The sequence below is a fragment of the Lynx rufus genome, unplaced genomic scaffold, assembly GCF_022079265.1.
Source record: "Lynx rufus isolate CCGP_SWC_20201006 ecotype Redwood Valley unplaced genomic scaffold, mLynRuf1.p SCAF_11, whole genome shotgun sequence".
Taxonomy (NCBI): domain Eukaryota; kingdom Metazoa; phylum Chordata; class Mammalia; order Carnivora; family Felidae; genus Lynx; species Lynx rufus.
Window position 1 is genome coordinate 39,801,318 of NW_025814825.1, and position 24,801 is coordinate 39,826,118.

At 36.6% G+C, this 24,801-nt stretch overlaps 1 protein-coding gene across 1 annotated transcript in view; it reads left to right on the forward strand.

Moving 5' to 3' along the window:
• CUTC (cutC copper transporter) overlaps positions 1–23,990 on the forward strand; it is a 25,713-nt gene extending 1,723 nt beyond the window's left edge. Inside the window, exons 2-9 of the mRNA XM_047073292.1 lie at positions 1,186–1,257; positions 4,129–4,188; positions 7,950–8,159; positions 8,874–8,909; positions 11,572–11,705; positions 20,281–20,308; positions 21,925–22,030; positions 23,025–23,990. Coding sequence (XP_046929248.1) covers positions 1,186–1,257; positions 4,129–4,188; positions 7,950–8,159; positions 8,874–8,909; positions 11,572–11,705; positions 20,281–20,308; positions 21,925–22,030; positions 23,025–23,139 — 761 coding nt within the window. The 3' untranslated portion in view covers positions 23,140–23,990. The remainder of the gene's footprint in view (positions 1–1,185; positions 1,258–4,128; positions 4,189–7,949; positions 8,160–8,873; positions 8,910–11,571; positions 11,706–20,280; positions 20,309–21,924; positions 22,031–23,024) is intronic.
• Positions 23,991–24,801: the final 811 nt, after the last annotated feature.

The window sequence follows — 24,801 nt, forward strand, 5'->3', positions numbered from 1 at the left end:
TGGTAAATCTTTGCATGACTGTTGTATACCAGGGTGGACACTGTGCTTGCTATGGGTGATGATAAAGATTTCTCACATAAAGACTTTATTTAGGAACTTTAAGTCAACGAAGAGTGAACAGACACTTATCTATATACATAATAATAAGAGGTAGAAAGTAATTAGTGTTTTAAAAAGGTACAGTTAGTTTTTAAAAAGGAACACATAATCTATGAAGAGTTATATGAGTTCAAAAGAGGGAGATACAATTTCCTACTTTGAGAGAGGGGAAATATGGAAATGTGATTTAATGTGAGTCTTGGAAGATTTTACCATTCAACAGTGGAGCTGGCACGGCTTTGTGGATTGAAGAGATGGCCATAATCAAGAGCAAGGATGGGAATTGGGGGGAACTGGAGGTATATAGAAGAAAGAGTATGTAGTTTATTAATGATAACTGTTTTTGAACACACAGTGAGTGCTCTCCAGTTTACATGAATTATTTAGTGCTCACTACTCTGAGGTAGGTACTAAAGCCTATTTTGCTTCATAGAAAACTTAGGCTAAGTAACTTGTCTAGGGTCACACAGATGAGTAGTAGGGCCAAAATTTGAAGTCCATCCTTTTTCTTAAACATGATCTTTATAAAAACGTTTAAACATATTCTGAAAATGCTGAGAAACATCAAAAACAATCTAACTTAGAATGTGATGATGAGGTCTGTGCTTTAGGAAAATTAATTTGGCATTCAGTGTGTATTTTCCTCAGTGTAATTTCTTATACATATGTTTGTATACTTATTTCACAGTTTGGAGACATCAGTTTAATAATCAGTATGCTGTTGGGGCACCTGGGTGGCTCAGTCAGTTGAGCGACCCACTTTGGCTCAGGTCATGATCTCACGGTTTGTGGGTTTGAGCCCCGTGTCAGGCTCTGTGCTGACAGCTCAAAGCCTGGAACCTGCTTCGGATTCTGTGTCTGCCCCCTCCCCTCTCTCAAATATAAATAAACGTTTAAAAAATTAAAAAAAAAATAATCAGTATGCTATTTTATTGCACTCATGGTCTCTAGTATACTTACCTACTTGGATTATTGGATTTGGACATTGGACATTGTATTTTGGCAGCAAAGTATAAAATAACAGTGGTAGATTGGTCTGGATGGATAGTACCATCATGAAATTACATTGTTCTCCATGTATTTTAGGAGCAGCAAATGGATTTCTCATGGAAGTGTGTGTTGATTCAGTAGAGTCAGCTGTAAATGCAGAAAGAGGAGGTAAGACAAAAGAGAATGAATGACAGTTGGCAGTCCCTGTAAGAATCTGAAAATGAATCCTGTTGAACTGATCTTGGGAGCCATTGTGATTACTAAGGATCCTAGTAATCTTTTTGAAAACAGCCAACCGACTGGAAAACATACTGGAAAATTATCATCTTCTAATCTTACTCCTCCAGTAGATCACATTTTGAGTCAAGTGTCTACAGTAGTGCTTACTCACCAACTTCATTTTTTTTAATTGAACTTAGCAAAGACTTCATTTTTTTTTTCAAACTATTGATTTAAAGATGATTTAAGAGATTTGCTTCCATTTTCATCATCGAGACTTTTATCATTATCTCTTTTTTAAAATTTTTTAAAATATTTATTTATTTTTGAGAGAGAGACAGAGACAGAGCACAAGCAGGGGAGGAGCTGAGAGAGAGGGAGACACAGAATCTGAAGCAGGCTCCAGGGTCTGAGCTGTCAGCACAGAGCCAGATGGTGAGGCTCAAACTCATGAACCAAGAGATCATGACCTGGGCCGAAGTCGGAAGCTTAACCGACTGAGCCACCCAGGTGCCCCTATCATTATCTTTCTTTTAACATTATTTTTACCTCAAAGTTTCTTTTGTGTTCTGAACCTGCTTTAATGGGAAGCATAGAAATTCCCATAATCCCTGGGGGGGTGCCTGGATGGCTCAATTGTTTAAGCATCCAGCTCTGGATATCTGTTCAGGTCGTGATCTTGTGGTAGTGAGATCTAGCCCCACGTGGGGCTCTGCACTGGCAGCATGGAGCCTGCTTGGGACTGTCTCTCTCCCTCTTTCTCCCTGTCCTCCACTCATGCGTATGTGTGCGGACGTTCTCTCTCTCTCTCTCTCAAAATAAATAAATGCAAAAAAAAAAAAAAAGAAATTCCCATCATCTTAGGATCAGAAATTTTTAAAAACATTTTATTATGGAAAATTTTAAACATATACAAAAGTAGAACAGTATAATGAATCCCCACATACCCATCACTCAGCATCTACTATTTTCAGCAAGTGCCCAATCTTTCATCTATATGGGAATCAGGATACTTTTTGTAAAGAGCAGCATAGTATATATTTTCAGCTTTGCTGGCCGCATTTGGTCTTGGTTGAATAATCTTTTTATATATATATATATATATATATATATATATATATATATATACACACACATATTCCTCTGAAAATGTAAAAACCATTCTTAATTTGGCAATAATGAAGAGTGAAATGCTGATACATGCTACAACATAGATGAATCTTGAAATTATTCTAACATTGCAAGTGGAAAAACATTAAGTGGAAAATCACAAAATACCACATGCTGTATGATTCCACCTATATGCATTTTCCACATTGGTCAAATTTTGGAGAAAGAAAGTAGATTAGTGGTTGCCTAAGGTTTGGGGGCATGGGAGAAGGGGAGGTAACTGCTAAAGGGTATGAGGTTTCTTTTTGGGGTAATGAACATGTTCCAAAATTGTGTTGATGGCTGCCAAACTCTGTAAGTATACTAAAAAATATTATATTGCACACTTTATTTCTTTTTTAATTTTTTTAACGTTTATTTATTTTTGAGACAGAGAGAGACAGAGCATGAATGGGGGAGGGTCAGACAGAGAGGGAGACACAGAATCGGAAACAAGCTCCAGGCTCTGAGCTGTCAGCACAGAGCCCAATGCAGGGCTCGAACTCACGGACCGCGAGATCATGACCTGAGCTGCAGCCGGACCCTTAACCGACTGAGCCACCCAGGCGCCCCATATATTGCACACTTTAAATGGGTGAATTGTATGGTATGTGAATTGTGTGTCAGTAAAGATTTTTATTTTTTGAAAAACACATACACAAACATTTTTAACTTCTAGGCCATAACAAAAACAAGCTATGGGCTTTTTGCCTGCAGTAGATTCAGATATTGTTAGCCTGATCCATCCTTTATAAGGTTTTCTTTCAGCTTTTCACCTAATGATTTTAGCAGTGCCTATTTTAGTAGGGTTTGAAAAATGGTACTATAGTAATTCTAACATTTATTTACTTTTCACTTATTAGAAGTATGCTTCTATAAAGAACTTTCCTTCATCAACTGTTTGGTTATATTGGGGTTCAGTTTCTATAAGAAAGGCAGGATTAATGCTTGCTCTTTTTCTGCTGTTTACTGATTTTTGGGTAATGAGTTTATTTTCTATCCCCCAATGAATTGTTTTATCAATATGAATCTAGATTTAGACATATTGATGTGTTTTACTCCATTATGGTTATTCTTACTGATGCTCAAAGTGTCCCCTGTTTGGCTGGTATGAGCCTTTTCAAGCTGGATCCTGAGACTCTTTTGACATGATGCTGTAGTCTGATAGTTGATTTGCTTTCGGCATTCTCTTATTCTTGAAATTATCTTGATTTAAGCTACTTAAAATTATCTTATACTTTTTTAAAGCTTAGACACTCTTCAAAAAGATTGTTAATATCAATGAAGAGTCAGTGTTCCACTGTGATCAGTCCAGAAACTTATTATTGTAAGTTACATCCCTATTCATGGAGAGGCAACCTTCTAATACAAATTTTCAGGAGATCTAGCTTAACTTGAATTAACTCTTAAATTTGACTATCAGTAACACAATATGGGTTGCAGAATATAGTTGGGATTAAAAATAGAGTGTTATTCTGGTTTTATAATATGATTTCTCTCAGTTTCTAAGAATCTTTGCTATATTTTAGAAAAAAGTGTTAAGTTTACTGTTACATAAATGTTTTTTTCGAACGATAATTTTTGAGGAATGTTTCTTAAAACTGTTCTTAATTTTTAATTTTTAAAAATTTATTATATTGAGCAATGCTTTTTTTATTATTATTATCATAGGTGCTGGTCGGATTGAATTATGTTCTGGCTTACTGGAAGGAGGAACCACACCCAGCATGGGTAAGTGTCTGGTTTTCATATTTTCTAGGAGGAGTTTATAGAGCCCGGAGACAATGGGTAATATGTTTTATTGAGATCTTTTACTAATGTTACTAATGTGTTAACTATGCTGTGGATATTGTATCAGTTAGAAATGCTTATGCTTATGAATAAATCTATCAAAGATGTGATCCTCATACAGTACATCAAAAAGTTGAGAGATAGGTAGTTACTGTTAATATTGGTTTAGTTGCTCTGCAGTAATATCAAGGGCCAGGGTTTTTTTTTTTTCTTTTCTCTTTCCATCCTGGCATCCTTAGCATATTGACTTTTGTCTTCATTTCTTCCCTCCTGGTCTTTTTGCTGTTGTCATACATCTCTCTTACTGCTATCTTCTATCTATGTTAAAAATACATACACTCCACACTACTTTTTGTTTAAAAATTCAATTATCTCTTAAAGAGAGTAAAAGAGAAAACAATCAGTGTAGTTACTATTTCTGGTGTTCTTCATTCTTTTGTGTAGGTCTGTGTTTCCATCTGATCTCATTCTCTTTCGGTCTGAAGTAATTGTTTTAACAATTTTTTGTATTACAAGTATGCTGGTGATGAATTCTTTCAGCTTTTGTATGTCTCAAAACATCTTTCTCCATTTTTGAAAGATATTTTTGCTGGGTGTAGAATTCTAGGTTGACGGGTTTGTTTTTTTTTTCTTTCAGTACTTTAAAGATATTTCTCCACTGTCTTCTTGCTGGTGTTGTCTTTCGTATGAAATCTGCTATCATCCATACCTTGTGGATTTTTGGTGGTGGTTTTTTGTTTGTTTGTTTGGTTTTGGTTTTGCTTTTGCTTTTGATTTTTTGTATAATGTCTCTTTTTTGTGGTTGCTTTAAATTTTTTTTTTTATTTCTGGATTTCAGCAATGTGATAACAATGTACCTGACTATAGTTTTCTTCATGTTTCTTGGACCTGTGCATTTATAGTTTTCATCACATTTAGAAAATTTTCAGCATTCAATATACTCTACCCCCTCCTTCAAAGATGTCACATACTTGTTTTAGGCTGCTTGAAGTTGTCCCACAACTCACTGATGAACTATGTTGGGTTTGTTTTGTTTTGTTTTGTTTTTTTGAGACAGAGAGAAAGCGTGAGTGGGAGAGGAGCAGAGAGAGAGGGAGACACAGAATCAGAAGCAGGCTGTCAGCAAAGAGCCTGACATGGGGCTTGAACTCCTGAACCGTGAGATCATGACCTGAGCCAAAGTCAGGCGTTTAACCAACTGAGCCACCCAGGCGCCCCTCTCTTTTTTTTTTAATCTCCTTTTTCTCTGTGTTTCATTTTGCATAGATCGTATTGGTTTGTTTTCAAGTTTACTAATCTTTTCCCTGCAATGTCTAATCTGACATTAATCCCACACTGTGTGTTTTTCATCTCACACATTATAGTTTTCGTTTCTAGAAGTTTAATTTGAGGCTATTATATCAAGTGTGTTGTTTCTGAACTCTTTTGAACATTTGGAGTAAAGTTATAGTAGCTGTTTTAATGACTTGGCTGCTAATTCTAACATCTGTACGAGTTCTAGGTTGGTTTCATTTGATTGGTTTATCATCTCATGATGCATCTTGTGTTCCTGCCTGATAATTTTTTATTGGCTTCCAGACATTAATTTTATTTTGTTGGGTCCTGGATATGTTTGCATTCCTATAAACATTCTCAAGCAGTTACGTTATTTGGAAACAGTTTATTCTTTTTGGGTCCTGGCTTTAAAGTTTGTTAAGCAGGTCTGGAGCAGTGGTCAGTCTAGAGTTAACTATTCCCCACTACCAAAAGCAAGAACCTTCTGTGTTCTCTATCCAGTGCCCCACGAATCTTCAACTTTTCCTATATGCCTTTTGGGAATAGGTGTTATTTTTGGTGCACCAGGTGTGAATGACAGGCACTATTTCTTTCTAATTCTTTTCAGTGGATTTTTTTCCCCTGGCCCTTGTATGGTTTCCTTGCATATATGCACTCATCACTACTGAGCTGAATATTAGAAGGGGATTCTCTTCAAATCTCCAGATTTCTCTTTCTCTTCTCACTGGTACTTTCTCCTGTGAACTCTAGTCATTTGGTCTCCCTGGACTCTCAGTTTTGTCTCTTCAACTCAGAGAATTCTCTGACCTCCACCTGGGTTCCCCCTTTCTATACTGCAGCCTAGAAAACCCTCAAGGTAATAATTTGGATCAAATAAAGAGCTTATCTCGTTTGTTTCCCATCTTTCAGGCATCATTGTTCTTTGTTGCTTGACATACAGTGTCTTTCAAACCATTGTTTCATATATTTTTCATATGCATATGTGTTTTTTGGTTATTATAGGTAGGAAAATAAATCCAGTTCCTGTTACTCTGTCTTGGTCAAAAGCAGAAGTCCCTGTATGAATTTTTGACTCTTCTATGTTACTCTGAGGTTGATGATAGCATTATTTAGTATAAGGGTTTATATGTGCTGTAAACCTTTGGAATCTTCTCACTAAGGGAGGGCATTCCCTGGCCATTCTGTGAAATCTTCAGACCATCTCTAAATTTGAATGCAATCTGTTCTTTGCAATCGTAATCATGATTCATTGCTTGGTGCTGGGCATATTGCTATTCCATGCAAAATTGGGGATCTTTTAGCAAGGACAAAGAAGTAAGTTCATAAACACAATGGTGCTTGTCACAGAAATTATACAAACGGTTCCCAACAGATGATGGTTTGGCTTATGATTTTTTGAGTTTGCAGTGGTGTGAAAGTAATATGCATTCAGTAGAAACTGTACTTTGAATTCTGAACTTTTCCTAGGCTAGCCATTTGTGGTATGGTACTCTCATATGATGCTGGGCAGCCACAGCTCCCAGTCAGCCATGCGATCACGAGGGTAAACAGCCAATAGACTTAAACCATTCTGTACCTATGTAACCATTCTGTTTTTCACTTTCAGTACTGTATTCAATAAATTACATGAGATATTCAACACTGTATTATAAAATAGGCTTTCTATTGGATGATTTTGCCCAACAGTAGGCTAATATAAGTGTTGTGAGTGTGTTTATGGTAAGCTAGGCTAAGCTATGATGTTCAGTAGGTTAGGTGTAATGAAGGCATTTGGATTTAAGATCTTTTCAGCTTAAGATGGGTTTATCGAGATATAACTAACACCAGTCATGGAAGATATATACTATTGAGGTTTCTGAATTAGTCATGAATTGTGTCATATTTAGGTGTTTTGTTCATAGATCTCTATATAAAATCACAAATAAGTAGAACTTTGCTTCCTTTTACATAACTCTTTAAAAAAAAGGCTTTAATTAATTTCTTTGTTCCTAAAGGATCATAAACTTTAGAACTATGTAAACATCTCTATAGTAGGTTCTAAACAGAGCTGTAATCAATTAGAAAGGAAACATTGGATTTTATGGAATACACTGGCAGAATATTGAGCCTGTTACTTCACTTTCCAATGTTACATACCAGCAAAATGATTTTTCTTTAGTCAATTGACAAGTGCTTTTAAAAATTCAGTAAATTTTTCTGTTTTCTAAATTGCTCTTTTTTACCCTTGGTTTTCTTATTTAACTTCCATTATATGCACATTTTTTAATTTAGGGTTGTCATTCCCTTTAGATCTATCTCTGGTTGCCTCAGTCATTGCTTCCTTTTCTTATAGAAGTGATACACAAGAGCTAATAAATTTTATTGACTTCCTAGAGATGTTAGTTCACATTTGAATTTTAATTAGTCTGCTCTCTATATTCTTTTAGGTGTCCTTCAAGTAGTGAAGCAGTGTGTCCAGATTCCAGTTTTTGTGATGATTCGGCCGCGTGGAGGTGACTTTTTATATTCAGATCGTGAAGTTGAGGTGATGAAGGCTGACATTCGTCTTGCCAAGCTTTATGGTGCTGATGGTTTGGTATTTGGAGCATTGACTGAAGATGGACACATTGACAAAGAGTTGTGCATGTCCCTTGTGGGTAAGAATTTGTATCTGAGACCAAAAAGCCTCTAATGATGATTGCGTTGAATACTTCTGATATTGAAACTAACATAACATTGTGTGTCACTGCAAGTAAAAAAAAAAAACAATGCAATTGCAAAACTGACTTTTCAGTCACACCTGCAGGCACTTATACTGACCTATTTTAAACAGTTATCTAGATGTCTGGGGCAGATCTAGGTATATGTTCTAGTCCTACTGACTCCTCAGTTGTTATAGATCAAGTTCTGCTGCTGTTCCTGGAAGGTTTAAGGGAAGTTTGCCTTGATTCCTTTAATCACTGCACCAAAACACTTCAAAGGCTATTGCAGTTGTTGAAGATGGGGAGATGTGTAGAGGACAGAAGCATACTACTTACAATTCTAGGCCAAAGTATTTCTTGAAGATTCTCAGAGGGATAAAAGTAATAGATGTAATGCTGCCTTTATAAATAACCAGATCGCATAATTTTTATTTAGTCTGGCTAAAGAATGGATGACCATTTTTTTCTTTTAATGAAAATCAGAGATTAATGGAAACATAAGAATTCTGAATTTGGAAGGCTGCCATTTTATTATCTTAGTTCACTGTCTTTGCTTCTTAGGAGAGGACAGTATAAAATAAAAAAGTCCCATCTAACATGGAAAATTCTATATACACCAACCAGTGACGATCTCTTCATTTATATTGTTATTTGACTTTATTTTTGTAGCTATATGCCGTCCTCTGCCAGTCACTTTCCACCGAGGTGAGTCATTTCCATTTTAGAAGTTCTTTTGAACGGTGTCAGTTTTCTAATTTTACCAAATGCCATAACTTCTTTATGGAACACATAAAGTGTTACAGTGTTACCAGTTGGTTTCTTTATAACTGTTATAAATTTAGAGATGCACAATTTGAAACTTAGTTATGAAAACTTGTTAAAAGTAAATGCTGGTGTGGTGGGATATAATAGAGGGAGAGAGTGGGAATTGTCTACAAGTATATGTACTTGTCACAGCATTCCAAGCAAGAATCCTGAGATTCATTTTTTATTAGATGCCTTAGATCATGTGCAACTCCCAAAAGAATAAAGTGCTGTGGGGCGCCTGGGTGGCCCAGTCGGTTAAGTGTCCAACTTCAGCTCAGGTCACGATCTCACAGTCCGTGAGTTCGAGCCCCGCGTTGGGCTCTGGGCTGATGGCTCGGAGCCTGGAGTCTGCTTCTGATTCTGTGTCTCCCTCTCTCTCTGCCCCTCCCCCGTTCATGCTCTGTCTCTCTGTGTCTCAAAAATGAATGTTAAAAAAAAATATTAAAAAAAAAAAGAATAAAGTGCTGTGGCCAGTGAAATGAAATGTACTGCCTGGCTTAAGCCAGACAAGACCATTCTAGGAACTAGTGATGTGACCAGCTTTCCCAGATGAATATAAGATTCATGGGCAGAGGTGGGGAAAGGGGTGGATATCTGCATAAGAATTGGTTACTATTAGGAAGGAGGAAAGAAGAAATAGATGCTGGATAGTCAATGAACAGATGCTCACTGTTATGTACAAAAGTGCATTATTGATAGCTTGTCTACATAAGAATGGTTTCTAAAATTATCTGATAGTTTCATATAAAAAATACTTCTTATCTATAAATCAGGTAGTCCTAATTTCCGTACACTTTTGTTAAACCTCAGTAAAACGGAACAAGTCAATTTTGCCTGCAGAGGGCGCTCCTTTATATGTGAAAAGAAAGAAGTCTCCAGTCAAAACTTTTTTTTTACTTGATGATATATGTATGCATGAGAAATTGTTGAATGTTTTTCTGCCGTTTTGAGTAAGCATTTGAAGATTAGGATAAGAGTGGGCTCTGTCATTTGCATCTATTTACAGAAATTAGAGATAAAGCATTTGTTGTTCTTGTTGCTTTTTGAAATGGATTATACCACCAGAAAACTGTTTTCTTGACTTGCTGTTTAGCAATGCTTCTCATAAACTAGCAATAACTAAAAGATGTTAGAATGTTTAAAATCCAGCACCTTGAGAGTAGCCAAAAAAAGTTTGTAAATATGAAAAGTAATTTTAATCAGTAAACATTTATCTGAAAAATATATAGTTTAAAATTTGACATGCTAAATAATTTAAAAAGTACATGTGTCATATAGAATGTATTTTTCTCTTCTTAAACTAAGAAAATCATTTCAAATTTCTTTTCCTTCAATACATTTAACAAAAATATTTTTATATTTTCAAAATTTTGCATTGTTGTAAGTTCTACATTGTTTTCACTCATGCATTTAATGAGATAGTATGATAGTGTAATCACTGGTGAGGCGCTGCTACAAAAAAAGGAAAAACCTCTGTGGTACATTTAGCTACCTGCATACACTAACGGGTAATGTAAAGGGGTCTAACCTTAATCTGCCATGGATTAGAACTTCCAAATCATGTAACAGTGCTGAGAACCAAAGCAGAAGTTTTTATTTTTGAGGTTCCTAGTGCCACTTTCCTCCCTGAGGAGGAGAGAAGTCTCTTAGAAAGTAGAATGGAATTACAAGTTTATATAGTCTGTTGTGAACAATTGTTGTACTATGAGCCATAAGTATTTGGAGTAAATGGAATAGTACAAAATATTAATAATGAGAATGTGAACCAAGGCCTTTTTAGGAAATAGTGTAATATTTGTCTCAAGTGAGGTTTGTCCAGTTTGTCTGAAGCCTTAGAGCAGTTTTCCAAATTTGAGTCACTTGCCTATCACATTTAGAGTGATTTGAGTGCTACCTGTGCAAATGTATGTAATAATTTTCATTAAATAAAATCTTAAGTGCATTAAAAAAATTTTTTTAATGTTTATTTATTTTTGAGACAGAGTGCAAATGCGGGGGGTGGCAGAGAGAGAGGGAGACACAGAATCTGAAGCAGGCTTCAGGCTCTAAGCTGTCAGCACAGAGCCCAAAGCAGGGCTCAAACTCAAAACGGTGAGATCTTGACCTGAGCTGAAGTCAGATGCTTAACCGACTGAGCCACCCAGGCGCCCCTTAAGTGAATTTAAAGAGAAACTTTTATACCTCATGAAAAATGGAAATGTTTCGCTCTTAATCTGTGTTTAAGTAAATAAATCTGTTCAGGTGGGTACCATCTAAAATGTTCACGCGTACCATGATGGTATGCAGACTATGTGGTGTGCTGGTAAACTAGTTCTTGGATGAAGAGAGCCCTGGTACATAGTATTTGTTGAGTTCTGTGGTTTAAATTCTCCCACCTTGACTGACTTCAGGCTGTCCGTGGATAATAATCATGCTTGCAGAACTCCTGAATATTTAACAGTTGGCTCTGGCTTGCCAATACAGGCTAGGTCCAGCACACCTCTGTGTGTATACTACATTTTGGAAAGCACTATATTAGAGGATATGTGTTCAAAATTCAAATCAGTTTTATTTATTTCAGCCTTTGACATGGTTCATGATCCAGTGGCAGCTCTAGAGACCCTCTTAACCCTGGGATTTGAACGAGTATTGACCAGTGGATGTGACAGTTCGGCACTAGAAGGGCTACCCCTAATAAAGCGACTCATAGATCAGGTACACACAGTTTGTTTCCTTTCTTCCTAACTCTGTTGTGCTTGCTCCTGATGTTCTGTTGTTCAGCTAGGTTATGAAGCTATTACTGACTTAATGATTACCCTGTACAGAAAAGCAAGCAGGCAGAAATATATTTATATAATTCTTATTTCTTTCACATGAGCATTTTAGTGTTTAAGACTTTTGAAGTCAAATTGTAACCAGTGCTTAAGGTTTTGATCTAACTTGGATAACCACAGCCAATTTTATCTTTTCTCTGCCATTAGCATTACATTGTTTTAAGCCACATCATCTCACCATCAGCCTATGTATACTCAGGGGATCCCATAAAAAATTTGAAATAATTATCACGTGGAAATGAATTCTAAACCTAAAATTATATTCTTCTTTCACCTCTCCCTATCTATCAGGATAGGAGGAAATATGTTTTACTCTTGTATGAATTTCCATGATGAGTTAGCATCATTTGTAGAGCAGGCAAATTTGTAATTGTGGTATGTCTTTTTCTGACACCAGTCCAGAGCCATTTTGAGTTAGTGAGTATGGACTTTGAGACAAGAGAGTTCTGGATTTAAGACTCAGATACTTATTTGATTTGTAATGTTGAGTAGATTATTCATCCTCTGTTCCTTTATGTGTGCAATTGAGAAAAGTTTAATACTTCCTTTATAGGGTTGTTCTGATGATTGGTAGAGAGAAGATATGTAAGAGCCTTAGCATAGTGTTTGACATATAATAGATCTTACTACATGTTAGTTTATTATTATTACTTCTCCTGTTACTAATATTTTTTTGGTGTTCTGTATAGAAATCTAATTATGTTCACTTTCTTATAGCCATGAAAATAATTTTCAGAAATTTCATCTAAGGATCTGATGTGACTTTGCTAGTCTGGAACTTACTGATTTTACAAGTATTTATTAAGTATATATTAACTGCAGGGCATTTGTACTGTGGTGGTGACCTGTGTTTGTGTGTGTGTAGTCACTGCCCTTGGAGTTTGTGGCACAACAGGCACTTTTAATAGAACAAGAAATTGTAATAGAGTGCTATAAAAAAAGGTACTAAGTGGCACCTGGCTGGCTCAGTAGAGCATGCCACTCAATCGGGATAGTGAGTTCAAGCCCCACGTTGGGGGTAGAGTTTACTTAAAAAAATAATATTTTTTTTGAGAGAGGGAAAGAGCATGCGCAGAGCAGGGAGTGGGCAGAGGGAGAGGGAGAGAGAGAATCTTAAGCAGGCTCCATGCCCAACTTCAATCTCACAACTGTGAGATCATGACCTAAGCTGAAATCAAGAGTCAGACATTTGGGGGTGCCTGAGTGGCTCAGTCAAGTAAGCTTCTGACTTTGGCCCAAGTCATGATCTCACAGGTGGTGGGTTTGAGCCCCACATCAGGCTCTGTTTTGACAGCTCGGAGCCTGGAGCCCGCTTCGGATTCTGTGTCTCCCTCTCTCTCTGCCCCTCCCCCGCTTGCACTCTGTCTCTGTCTCTGACTCTCTCTCTCTCTCTCTCTCAAATAAATATTAAAAAAAAAAATTTAAGAAGCAGACATTTGACTGACTGAGTCACCCAGGTGCCCACCCGCTCTTTTTTTTTTTTTTTTTTTTTTTTAATTTTTAAAGGTACAAAGGGGCACATTTGAGAGGAATTAACCCCAGTTTTGGGCATGGAGTTGGCAGTAGTTAGCTCCCAGAAGAAGAGTCACACACACATTCATTTGAGCAATGATTACAAGTTATCTGTGTAAAAGGAGGTAAGGGGAATAGGTGAATGCTTCATGCAGAAGAAATAGTGTATACAAAGACCAGGAAAGAATAACTTACTAAGATATTGAAGAAACCAGAATATTGGATGTAAAGAGAAGAATGCTGTCCAGAGCCTTGAAAACTGTTGAGGAGTGTGTATTTTATCGTTGGGGCAGTGGGAAAGTCTGAAGGGTTTTAAAATAGAAGAATTTTTAAATTTTTTCTCACTGTGGAGTAGAGAATAATGTAGATATAATTGCCATAGTCATGTCTTGCATTTCATTATCACTGTGTTGCGAATGTAATTTGTAGTTTAATCATTGGTTGGCAGGAAGCATGGAGTTAAATATTCTCATACGCTAACTTTACTTCTTTTTTATAAAAGAAAAATTCCATGTATTTAGGGTACACATGATATTTCAATATTAATATATATAGTGAAATAGTTACAGTCAAGCTAATTAACATATGCATCTCATCTAGTTACATTGTGTGTGTGTGTGTGTGTGTGGTGAGAGCACCTGAAATATTACTCTCTTAGCAAATTTTTAGAATTCAGTGAAGTATTCACTGTAGTCTTATTGTGCATTTGATCTGTAGATTTGCTCATCCTGCATAATTGCAACTTTGTACCCTTTGACCAGCATCTCCCTGTTTTCCCCACCTCCTCACTAGATAGCAATGTTCTACTCTCTGTTTCTATGTATTGGACTTTTTTTTAGATTTCACATATAAGTGAGATAACGCTAACTTTACTTTTTGAAGCAGTTATCTAGCAGTATAATATACTGGTTAAAGCCTAGGTTTGGGGATTAGAAAGTCTGTGTTTAAATCCTAGCTTTGCCATTTATTAACAGTAAGCCTGGGCAAACTACCTAACCATTCTAAACTTCAGTTTCTTCATCTACAACATTAGAATTTTAATAGCACCTACCTCCTACCTCCTAGAATAGTTGTGGATTACTTCAGATAATAGCACAAAGTCTGATACTTAGTAAGTGCTTTATGTTGTTAAATCACTTTGATAGCTTTAGGTAAGCATACAGTTCTCAGTAATCTTATGGAAACCCCCCTCCCCGAAGTGGCAGAATTCATTTAATTTGTCCATGTTTTGAAAAGCTTTCACTTGGAAGAAACAGTTAAACGTGACTTTTTTGGGGGGGGTGACTGGGTGACACAGTCGGTTAAACATCTGACTTCAGCTGGGGTCCTGATCTCATGGTTTGTAAGTTCAAGCCCTGCATCAGGCTCTCTGCTATCAGTGCAGAGCCTGCTTTAGATCCACTGTCTCCCTCTCTCTCTCTGCCCCACTCCCGCTCTCTCTTTCTCTCTCAAAAATAAACATTTTTTTAAATGACTTTTTTTCCTAGAATCGTTTCAGCTTTCTAGATAGTAAACATTTTGTTTATGGATGCTTTTGCACATTTGAGAATACTAAATGGCCTTGTTCCACTTATTTCTCTTAACAATTATTAAATTCTGTGCGATAGCCCCATCCCCCTTTTATTCTGTTTCATTACCTTGCTTTATGGTTTTTTCATTGTACTTACAGCTACCTGAAATTTTATTACATAAATATACCTATATGTTGTCTCTCTTCCTTGAACACGAAAGCTCCACAAGAGTAGGAACATTATCTTGTTTACTGTGTCAGGGAGGAAAAACTATTTCTCTGCTTTCTTAGGTTTTATGTTTGAGGGTCTGTGAATTAAACTGACAAAACACAGATTAGCAGGAGGAAAAAAGATTTTAATCACTTATGTATATATATTGGAGTTCACAAAGAAATGTGACTAAAGGAGGTGCTTAGAATTTGGGTCTTACATACCATCTTAATAGGTGAAGAGGAGGTAGAGGGAGGGGCACTTAGGAATTTAGAAGTGGAAGGAGGAAAAGCATTTGTGGGGTGGGAGGAAAGACTTTTTGGAAAGATAAATAGGTGGACCCTATTGAGAATAGATTGAAGATACGAAAGTTTAATGACAATGTCTTGTTTAGGTATGGTGCTGATGAATTGCTCTCAGAGGGGAATTTTGACCATTGAGTTCTTTTTGAATTCTTTTGGGAGGCTCTGCTTTTAGGGCAGATAAGGAATTTCAGGAACTCAAATGCTTTCAACTCAAAATGATTTTTATGCCACAGTGGCATATGCTGGGTCATTTCAACCATAATATTCTCTATATCCAGAACAGTGCCTGATAACATGGTAGGCACTTAATAAGTATTTGTTAGATAGATGGATGAGTTAGTAAAGTGACATTGATAAACACTTTCATGATAGATCAATTTGATCAGGGTTTAAAAAATTTATCAGAAGAGGGGGTGCCTGGGTGCCTCAATCATTTTAGCATCCAACTCTTGATTTTGGTTCAGGTCATGATCCCAGGGCCATGGGATTCAGCCCCAGGTTGGGCTCTATGCTGAGCATTGGGCCTGCTAGGGATTTTCTCTCTCTCCTTCTGCCCCTCTCCTCTGCTCACGTGCTCTTTCTCTCTAAAATCAAAAATTAAAAAAAAAAAGTTGGTCAGAAGGAAGTTCTCTGAAAAGTCTACAAAATGTCAGTCTACAGATTTCACAGTATGTATACATATAAGCTTTTTTGGTAACTTTGGAGCTGTCTTTCCAAAATGACATATAATTCAGATGTCATAAAAAATTATATGCTTTTTCAGTGACATATATGCCAGAAGCTGGACTTGGAGGTCACTTTTGATTATTTTACTGAGGCCCTGATACTTAAATACTAGTCTGGGGGGTTCTAATTTCCTCATTATAGAGCACAAGTTGTTGTTGACTCATATCTGCAAAAGAGATTTTTTTTTGCACCTTATCGTATTGTCATTAACTAATTTAACAGTCTCTGTTTCCCTTTCTGCACCAGCATATAATTTTTTAAGTTTATTTATTTATTTTGAGAAACAGAGAGAGAGACAGTGCGAGCAGGGGAGGGGCAGAGAGAGAGGGAAAGAGGATCCCAAGCAGGCTCCACTGACCACATGGAGCCTGAGGCAGGGCTCAATCTCATGAACCATGAGATCATGTCCTGAGCCAAAATCAAGAGTCGGACACTTAACTGGCTGAGTCGCCCAGACACCTCTAGCATATCATTTTTTTTCTTTTTAATATTTTTAAAAATATATAATTTATTGACAAATTGGCTACCATGCAGTGTGTACAGTGTGCTCTTGGTTCGGGGGGTAGATTCCCATGATTCATTGCTTACATACAGCATCCAGTACTCATCCCAACAAGTACCCTCCTCAATGCCCATCACCCATTTTCCCCTCTCCCCTACCCCAGCCCAGCATCAACCCTCGGTTTGTTCTCTGTATTTAAGAGTCTCTTCTGGTTTGCCTCCCTCCCTCTCTGTTGGTAACAATTTTTTTCCCCTGACCTTCCCGCATGGTCTTCTGTTAAGTTTCTCAAGTTCCACATGTGAGGAAAAACATATGATATCTGTCTTTCTCTGACTGACTTCATTTAACATAATACCCTCCAGTTCCATCCATGTTGATGCAAATGATGGGATTTCATTCTTTCTCATTGCCAAGTAGTATTCCATTGTATATATAAACCACATCTTCTTTATCCATTCATCAGTTGATGGACATTTAGGCTCTTTCCAAAATTTGGCTATTGTTCAAAGTGCTGCTATAAACATTGGGGTACATGTGCCCCTATGAATCAGCACTCCTGTATCCTTTGGATAAATTCCTAGTAGTGCTATTGCTGGGTCGTAGGGTAGTTCTATTTTTAATTTTTTGAGGAACCTCCACACTTTTCCAGAGTGGCTGCACCAGTTTGCATTCCCACCAACAGTGCAAGAGGGTTCCCCGTTTCTCCACATCTGCACCAGCATCTATTGTTTCCTGAGTTGTTAATATTAGCCACTCTGACTGGTGTGAGGTGGTATCTCAGTGTGGTTTTGATTTGTATTTCCTGGATGTCTTCTTTGGAAAAGTGTCTATTCATCTGGATGTCTTCTTTGGAAAAGTGTCTATTCATGTCTTTTGCCCATTTCTTCACTGGGTTGTTTTTCGGGTGTTGAGTTTGGTAAATTCTTTATAAATTTTGGATATTAACCCTTTATCTGATATGTCATTTGCAAATATCTTTTCCCATTCCATCGGTTGCCTTTTAGTTTTGTTGTTTCCTTTGCAGTGCAGAAACTTTTTATCTTGATGAGGTCCCAATAGGTCATTTTTGCTTTTAATTCCCTTGCCTCTGGAGACATGTTGAGTAAGAAATTGCTGTGGTTGAGGCCAAAGAAAATTGCTGCCTGTTTTCTCCTCTAGGGTTTTGATGGTTTCCTGTCTCACATTTAAGTCTTTCATCCATTTTGGGTTTATTTTTGTGTATGGTGTAAGAAAGTGATCTAGTTTCATTCTTCTGCATGTTGCTGTCCAGTTCTCCCAGCACCATTTACTTAAAGAGACTGTCTTTTTTCCATTGGATACTCTTTCCTGCTTTGTCAAAGATTAGTTCACCATACATTTGTGGGTCCAATTCTGGGTTCTCTATTCTATTCCATTGGTCTATGTGTCTGTTTTTGTGCCAATACCATACTGTCTTGGTGATTACAGCTTTGTAGTAGAGGCTAAAATTGGGGATTGTTATGCCTCCCACTTTGGTTTTCTTTTTCAACATTACTTTGGCTCTTTGGGGTCTTTTGTGGTTCCATACAAATTTTAGGATTGTTTGTTCTAGCTTTGAGAAGAATGCTGGTGCAATTTTGATTGGGATTGCATTCAATGTGCAGATCAAGCATATCATTTTTTAACTAAAAGAATTTGGAATGCTTTGGGTGCCTGGGTTGCTCAGTCAATTGAACATCTGACTTCAGCTCAGGTCATGATCTCATGGTTGGTGAGTTCAAATCCCACTTGGGTGAGCACGAGCCCTGCTTCAGGTGAGCCCCGCTTCTCTCTCTTTCACCCTCTCCCTCACTGTCTCTCTCTGCCACCCCTGGGATTTTCTCTTTGTCTCTCTCTCTCTCTCTCTCTGTCTCTCTCTGCCCCTCGCTCACTTGTGCCCTCTCTCTCAAAAAAATTTTTTGGAATGTTTTTCACAAGATAACTCTTATATCTAGCTCTTTGGAGCTGTTTTAGAGTTTGTGGCTATTACATAAAGACCCTCACCAATCGTACTGAATGCTTATCTTAACTTTACACTGCTGGTTACTTAGAGCTCATTAAAGTATAACTTGTCTTAAAAGTAAAGGGAAGGCTGTTTCTCCCTCTGCTCATGATTATCTCTATCATCTTCCCTACTGTTATTACCTTCCCTTTTTACTGTTTTTATGCTTTATTGCTTTTGAGACTTTCTGCTTCTCTTCCCTTCTTCACATTTGTTATTACAGAAGTTAGCTAATTTTTACTTTACTCCATTCTTTTGGTTTCTCTTTTCTGTTCTCTCATATCCTCTTTTTCCTTTTCTCTTCTGTCCTTCCCACATTGGATGGCACTACCCCTTTTTCTCCACTCCCCATTTTCCCCTCCCCACACTAAGCCAATCGTTTTGTTTTCTTATTTGTCCTAACTGGACATATGGAAGTTAAGTATTCTCAACATTAATTGTATTTATTGACTATATTAATCAATTGTTTCATTTTTTCTATGGAAAAAGAAACTAAGCTATACGTGGTTCTTTTTTTTTTTTTTAAGTTTATTTATTTATTTTGAGAGGGGGATGGAGGGAGGGGCAGAGAGAGGAGAGATAATCCCAAGCAGGCTCCTCGCTTGCAGTCCAGGGAGTAGGGGGACTCGACATAGGGCTCCACCTCAGGAACTGTGAGGTCAACACCTGAGCTGAAATCAAAAGTTGGATGCTTAACCGACTGAGCCACCCACGGGCCCCTATTTATGGTTCTTAATTGAATTTTTTAATAGTTCACTAGTACCCAATAGAAGAAAGATTATATACCCAACTTTGTGTGCATATAATAAGCTGCACAGTTGAGGCAAATGACTTGGAATTGTTTTGAGTGGCAGAATTGGCTGGTCTGGTATTAAAGTCTCCTCTCAGGAAACATATGTGAAAAAATTCATTTTCCATACAATTTAAATGGTTTTATTCAGAAAATTAGTGAGCTTGACATAATGTGTAATTTTTATTCTGTCATCACTACCTACCTGCTACTAGTAGTTCTGCTAAATTTGCATTTGGGGTGATATCCTTTTGACTTTCAGTGATACTGAGTATATCCCTAAAGCTTATTTAGGAAATGTAATGAAAGTTTGAATAAAGGTAAAGAAACTTCAATACCTATCTTCCAGAATTATCAGAAATTAACCCATATAGTCTGATTTTATTACTTAAAACCCAGTTAAATGGACTCATGGGGTTTTTTTTAGCTGATATAAGAAGCTAGGGAATTTAGTTGAGGATACAAGACTTGAATAGGGTTTTTTTTCCCCCCCAGTAATTTACTATTATGCTGTGCTCTGTTTTCTGCTGAAATCTTGTTTAAATTCAACTACTTCCATTCCGCTGCGTAGCAAAAACTCAGAATTAATGTTATTTTTCAGTAATGACTTTTCTTAAGGTGATGTGATTATTCAGTGTTTATAGCATAGTCTCCTTTGTGTTCATCACAGTACAAGTCTTCAAAGCAATACAATAAAATAACCTTTCTGAATAGAAAGAGTTACTATGCTGAACATCTTACTTACCCAAGATCCCAAAGAATTAGAGATGACCTATTGAAAGTTAGACACTAGTGGTAGTTTTTAAAATTTAATATACTTTCACTCATGTTTCTGTTCTCACTGCCTTATATCTCATTTGAGAGAAAGATATTAAAATTTGTGTTTTTTTTCTTTTTTCAGGCAAAAGGCAGGATTGTGGTAATGCCAGGTATTTAATTATCTATCCATTTGTTAGTATAACACTGAAGTGCAGTGAAGAAAGAACAAAGGAGGCAGGATGATATGAGAGAAAGTATTAATACATGGTATTCAGAGAGAATAAGTAATTTGATTAAAAATTTAAGATTGAGAGATGTGTGCTGGAATTTAAAACTTCAGATAAGGAGAACATTCTAGCAGGGATTAGCTCAGAGAGTAGCAAATAAGGAAGTAGATTGGGATTGGGGTTTCTCCATCTTCCGTAGTATAGAATTTTGTGAATGTGGATGGATGTTCATCTCTGGTGAGGCACACCAAGTTCAATGCTGCTATGTTGAGTTAGGGCCAAACGTCCTAGTTGTTAACAAGGTTTAAGCAAACATTTAGGCGGTATCTCTGGACAAATATAATACTCTCTTGGTTCTTGAAAATCTCTGATCACCGAATTCTTCCTTTTACTAGAACAGTTGGGACATATGTTCCTGATGATAACCATGAAATCAGCTAGGTACATTCTGGCTCATTAGAGGTGAACAATTTTTAAAGAATTAATAAGGGGATCTAGAATCAGAGTGAAAGAGATATAAAGATAATCTTAATTTCTTCATATTAATTATAAAAAAGTAGAAAATTGCATAAAGAATACTCATTTACTCATTTCCTACATTTAACATTTTGCCACATTTGTTATCTTTTTTTATCCTTAGGTATTTTAAAGTTAAAAGCATCATGGCATTTTATCTTTACACGTGTCTAAAATAAGCCTATGTTCTTTCAACTTCTTAGGGCTCAGTGATATTACTGTACCACTAAGAAAAAACAAGTTGATGACTCCAAAAGAGTGTGTAAAGTCAAGTTACTTCAACAACTTGAATAGCTTGAGTTACCAAGTACATAATTTATCAGTCATTAAAAAATCTTTATTAAATACATACTATATACTAGGAAAGAAGAATAAAAAGATCAGTAATTTTATATTTTTAATCTGGTATTAGTTCAGAATATGATTATCTGTATACAAATATTTAAGAGATTGTTCAACAAAACAAATGAGTCATTACAAAGTTCTTAATTGTACAGTTTTAATAAAGTAGAATCAGATGCTTCTGTGAAAAACCAAGTTGATATTATATTGAATAAACTGCAACACCTTGCATTTTCCCCATTTCCAAGTCATGTGCTCTTTGAATACTGGTTAGAGAATTTGTGTCTTTCAGATACATCTCTGAGGCTGTGCTTTTGTAGCTTCTTCCTCAAACCTATCCTTACTTTTTGTTTTAATTTGATTTTGCTTTAATTGAGAGGGAGTGGGGTAGAGATTTTTCCTTGCCCTAGAACAATCTTTTTAAAGTCAGTAATATATAGCATCATTATATGAACCAATAGATGTATAAGATTCCACCATACAGGTTCTGTGACCTTATTAGTTAACTGTTCTCCAGAGTCTATAGTCTGTCTTTTGTCATTCCTTTCTTATCTCATTCTAGCATAGTAGGGAGAGAGTAACTCTTAAGTCAATGAGAAATTTTGGCATGGGAATTTCAGGTAGAGTAAGCAGTCATTGCTAGTCATTAAGTTTTATACAAAATTTTATTCTTCTTAATGTATTACTTATTTTTCCAACAGGGGGTGGCATAACAGACAGAAATCTACAAAGGATCCTTGAGGGTTCGGGTGCTACAGAATTTCACTGTTCTGCTCGGTCTGCTAGAGATTCAGGAATGAAGTTTCGGTAAGAATATATTCTTTGATTCATGTAAGAAGGGATGGATTAATCTTGAATTTCCTGATTTCCTTCCAGTAAAGAAGACCTTATTGATGGTATGATTAATGAATGGAATGTTGTGATTAATACATACGTATTACCTCGTTCTTGCAGTTTTTCAACTGCAAATGGTTTTATCCTGCCTCATATAAGCAGGCTTTTCTGAACTTAGATGAATCTTTATATATTTAAGTCATTTCTAAACTTAGACCAGTTAATAATAAACTCTAATCCAGCAGCTAAGCTTCAAATGAGTCAGATATGTATGTATGTGCATTCAACTGTGATTTCCTTTAGTGAAGTTAATAACTATGGTATAAGGATGGAGGAGTCATAGTCACTTTTATCCCTCCTACCTTTAATTCTTAGTCAATCATCCCTCACCTTTGTTCCCTATTTTTAGTTATTTTGAAATTATGCCACTATTAAGAAATTGAAACTATTGCGAGTTTTTTATTACACTTTGGAAGATTCACATAACTGAATAGTTAAGTAGTTGATTATTTCTGTTTAGAATTGGGAAAAATGAGATATAAAAGAAGCAAGAGCCTTAGAACTACATTTCTAGAGGGGTGCCTAGGTGACTCAGTTGTTAAGCATCCAACTCTTGATTTCAGCTCAGGTCATGATCTCATGATTCATGAGCTTGGACTCTGCACTAACAGCACAGGTCCTGCTTGGGATTCTCTCTCTCTGCCCCTCCTCTGCTCGTGCTTTCTCTCTCAAAAATCAAAACAAAACAAAACTACATTACTAGATATAAAATCAAGTATACTGTCAGGTAGATTTGGCTACTAGATGTTTTAAGTAAGTAATTTGTAAAAATTATGAAATATGAGAATCCAAGCCCTTGACCTCCTGTCTTCTTGAACCATTAAGTAGCCTATAAAATGAAATGCCAGTAGGAGGGCTCATTTAACAAGTTATATAATTATCTGTCCTTTTATTATTTCTGTTGCAGAAATTCCTCTGTTGCCATGGGAGCCTCTCTTTCTAGCTCAGAATATTCTCTAAAGGTAACAGATGTGGCACAAGTAAGGACTTTGAATGCTATTGCAAAGAATATTCTGGTTTAGCCAGACCTCTCTGAGAGACATGGATATCACAAGATAAAGGTAGAAGAGTAGTTTTTAATTCTCTGACACAGCTTTGACCTTCTTCTCTGGCCAGGACAGTCACAGTCTTTAAATCTCACATGGCTATAGAGACTGTTTCCAAGAAGACAAAGAATTCAAACAGAGCTACAATCAATTCCTTTGCTTAATCTTGCCAGCCATCTCCATTATCATGGTTAAATGTGGTCTATGCTTCTTCCACAGACAAAGGTTTAATTAGTCTATTTTGTGGAATTAATTGATGAACTGGGAAAATTGAACTGTAAGATAGGAATTCAGAGTGTGACTTCAGGGTCAATTTAATGCAGTATTTTGCTTTTTCGTTTGTAAAATAAAAATTTCCATTCTGTAATGGTAGAGTCTTTTATTCTTATCCTAAATACAGTCTGTAGCCAAATATAAAAGGGAATATTTTTTCTTTCATTTTTTTTTCTTTATTATGTACTCATTAGATGGGCAAGACACTAAAGACACACGATAAAATGGTACAGCATGAAAATCTCCAGACATGGGAAGTAGGATACGAAAGTTTCCAGACTTATAAAGGCAGAAGTGATCTCTAATGTTTACTGGGTGCCTCTGCTCCCAGATAGAGAAAGGACTTAACCGTAACGTTCATCTAACAATTTACAAAGACCTATAGTAAAAATTGGGAGGTTATAGAAGTTAGCAAAATAGCTATTTCTTTCACCTGAGGCCACAGATAGGGAGAATGGATTCTAGTGATGAAAGATGCTTCTCCTGTAAGCAGGCCCCAAATGGTGAAGTTCATCACTAGCTTTATCTGTCACTTTCATAAATAATCTCATTTTAGGGGCGCCTGTGTGGCTCAGCTGGTTGAGCATCCGACTTCGGCTCAGGTCATGATCTCACAGTTCTTGAGTTCAAGTCCCATGTCGGGCTCTGTGCTGACAGCTCAGAGCCTGGAGCCTTGCTTCGGATTGTGTGTCTCCCTCTCTCTCTGCTCCTCCCCCACTCTGCCTCTCTCAAAACTAAATAAGCATTAAAAAAAATAACCTCATTTTATATCAATAACAAACTAGTAATAGAGCTGTTATTTCTACTTTAGGAGAGTAACTGAAGCATAATATAAAGAGCTTGCCCTTTGTCAGAAAGCTAGTTAGCATAACCTCTATGAAAAGTGTGCATAGATTTGGGTGCTAGTGAATGTGTGTAGCAAGAGCTTTGCCTTTATTTAAAGGCACTTCTTCAGGTATAATTTCAATGTAGAATATTTGCTGAATAATTTATGAAAAATGAGAGGCACACTATTTAAAAATCAACAATAACCTGTTTTTCTTTTCTTGCTTGTTCAGATGACTAGCTAGCAAAGACAATAATTATTTCAAAAAATAGTTTTCATTCTTGGCTTTGAATATAGATACAGGTATGTAAGTATCACATATACATGTACATGTAATCATATTTGGTGTTTTGGGCCAACCCTCCCCCATGCGTGGACTTCTCTGTATGATCTTCCAGAGACAATAGCAGGCCATGTTATCACCTCTATTTTCTTTTTAATACAGATTAACTAGGGATGTGAGAGATAGTGTGAGTTGCTCAAACTTTAATAACAAATTAATGTTTATGAGACTTGAATGCTAGCCTACTAACTGTCAG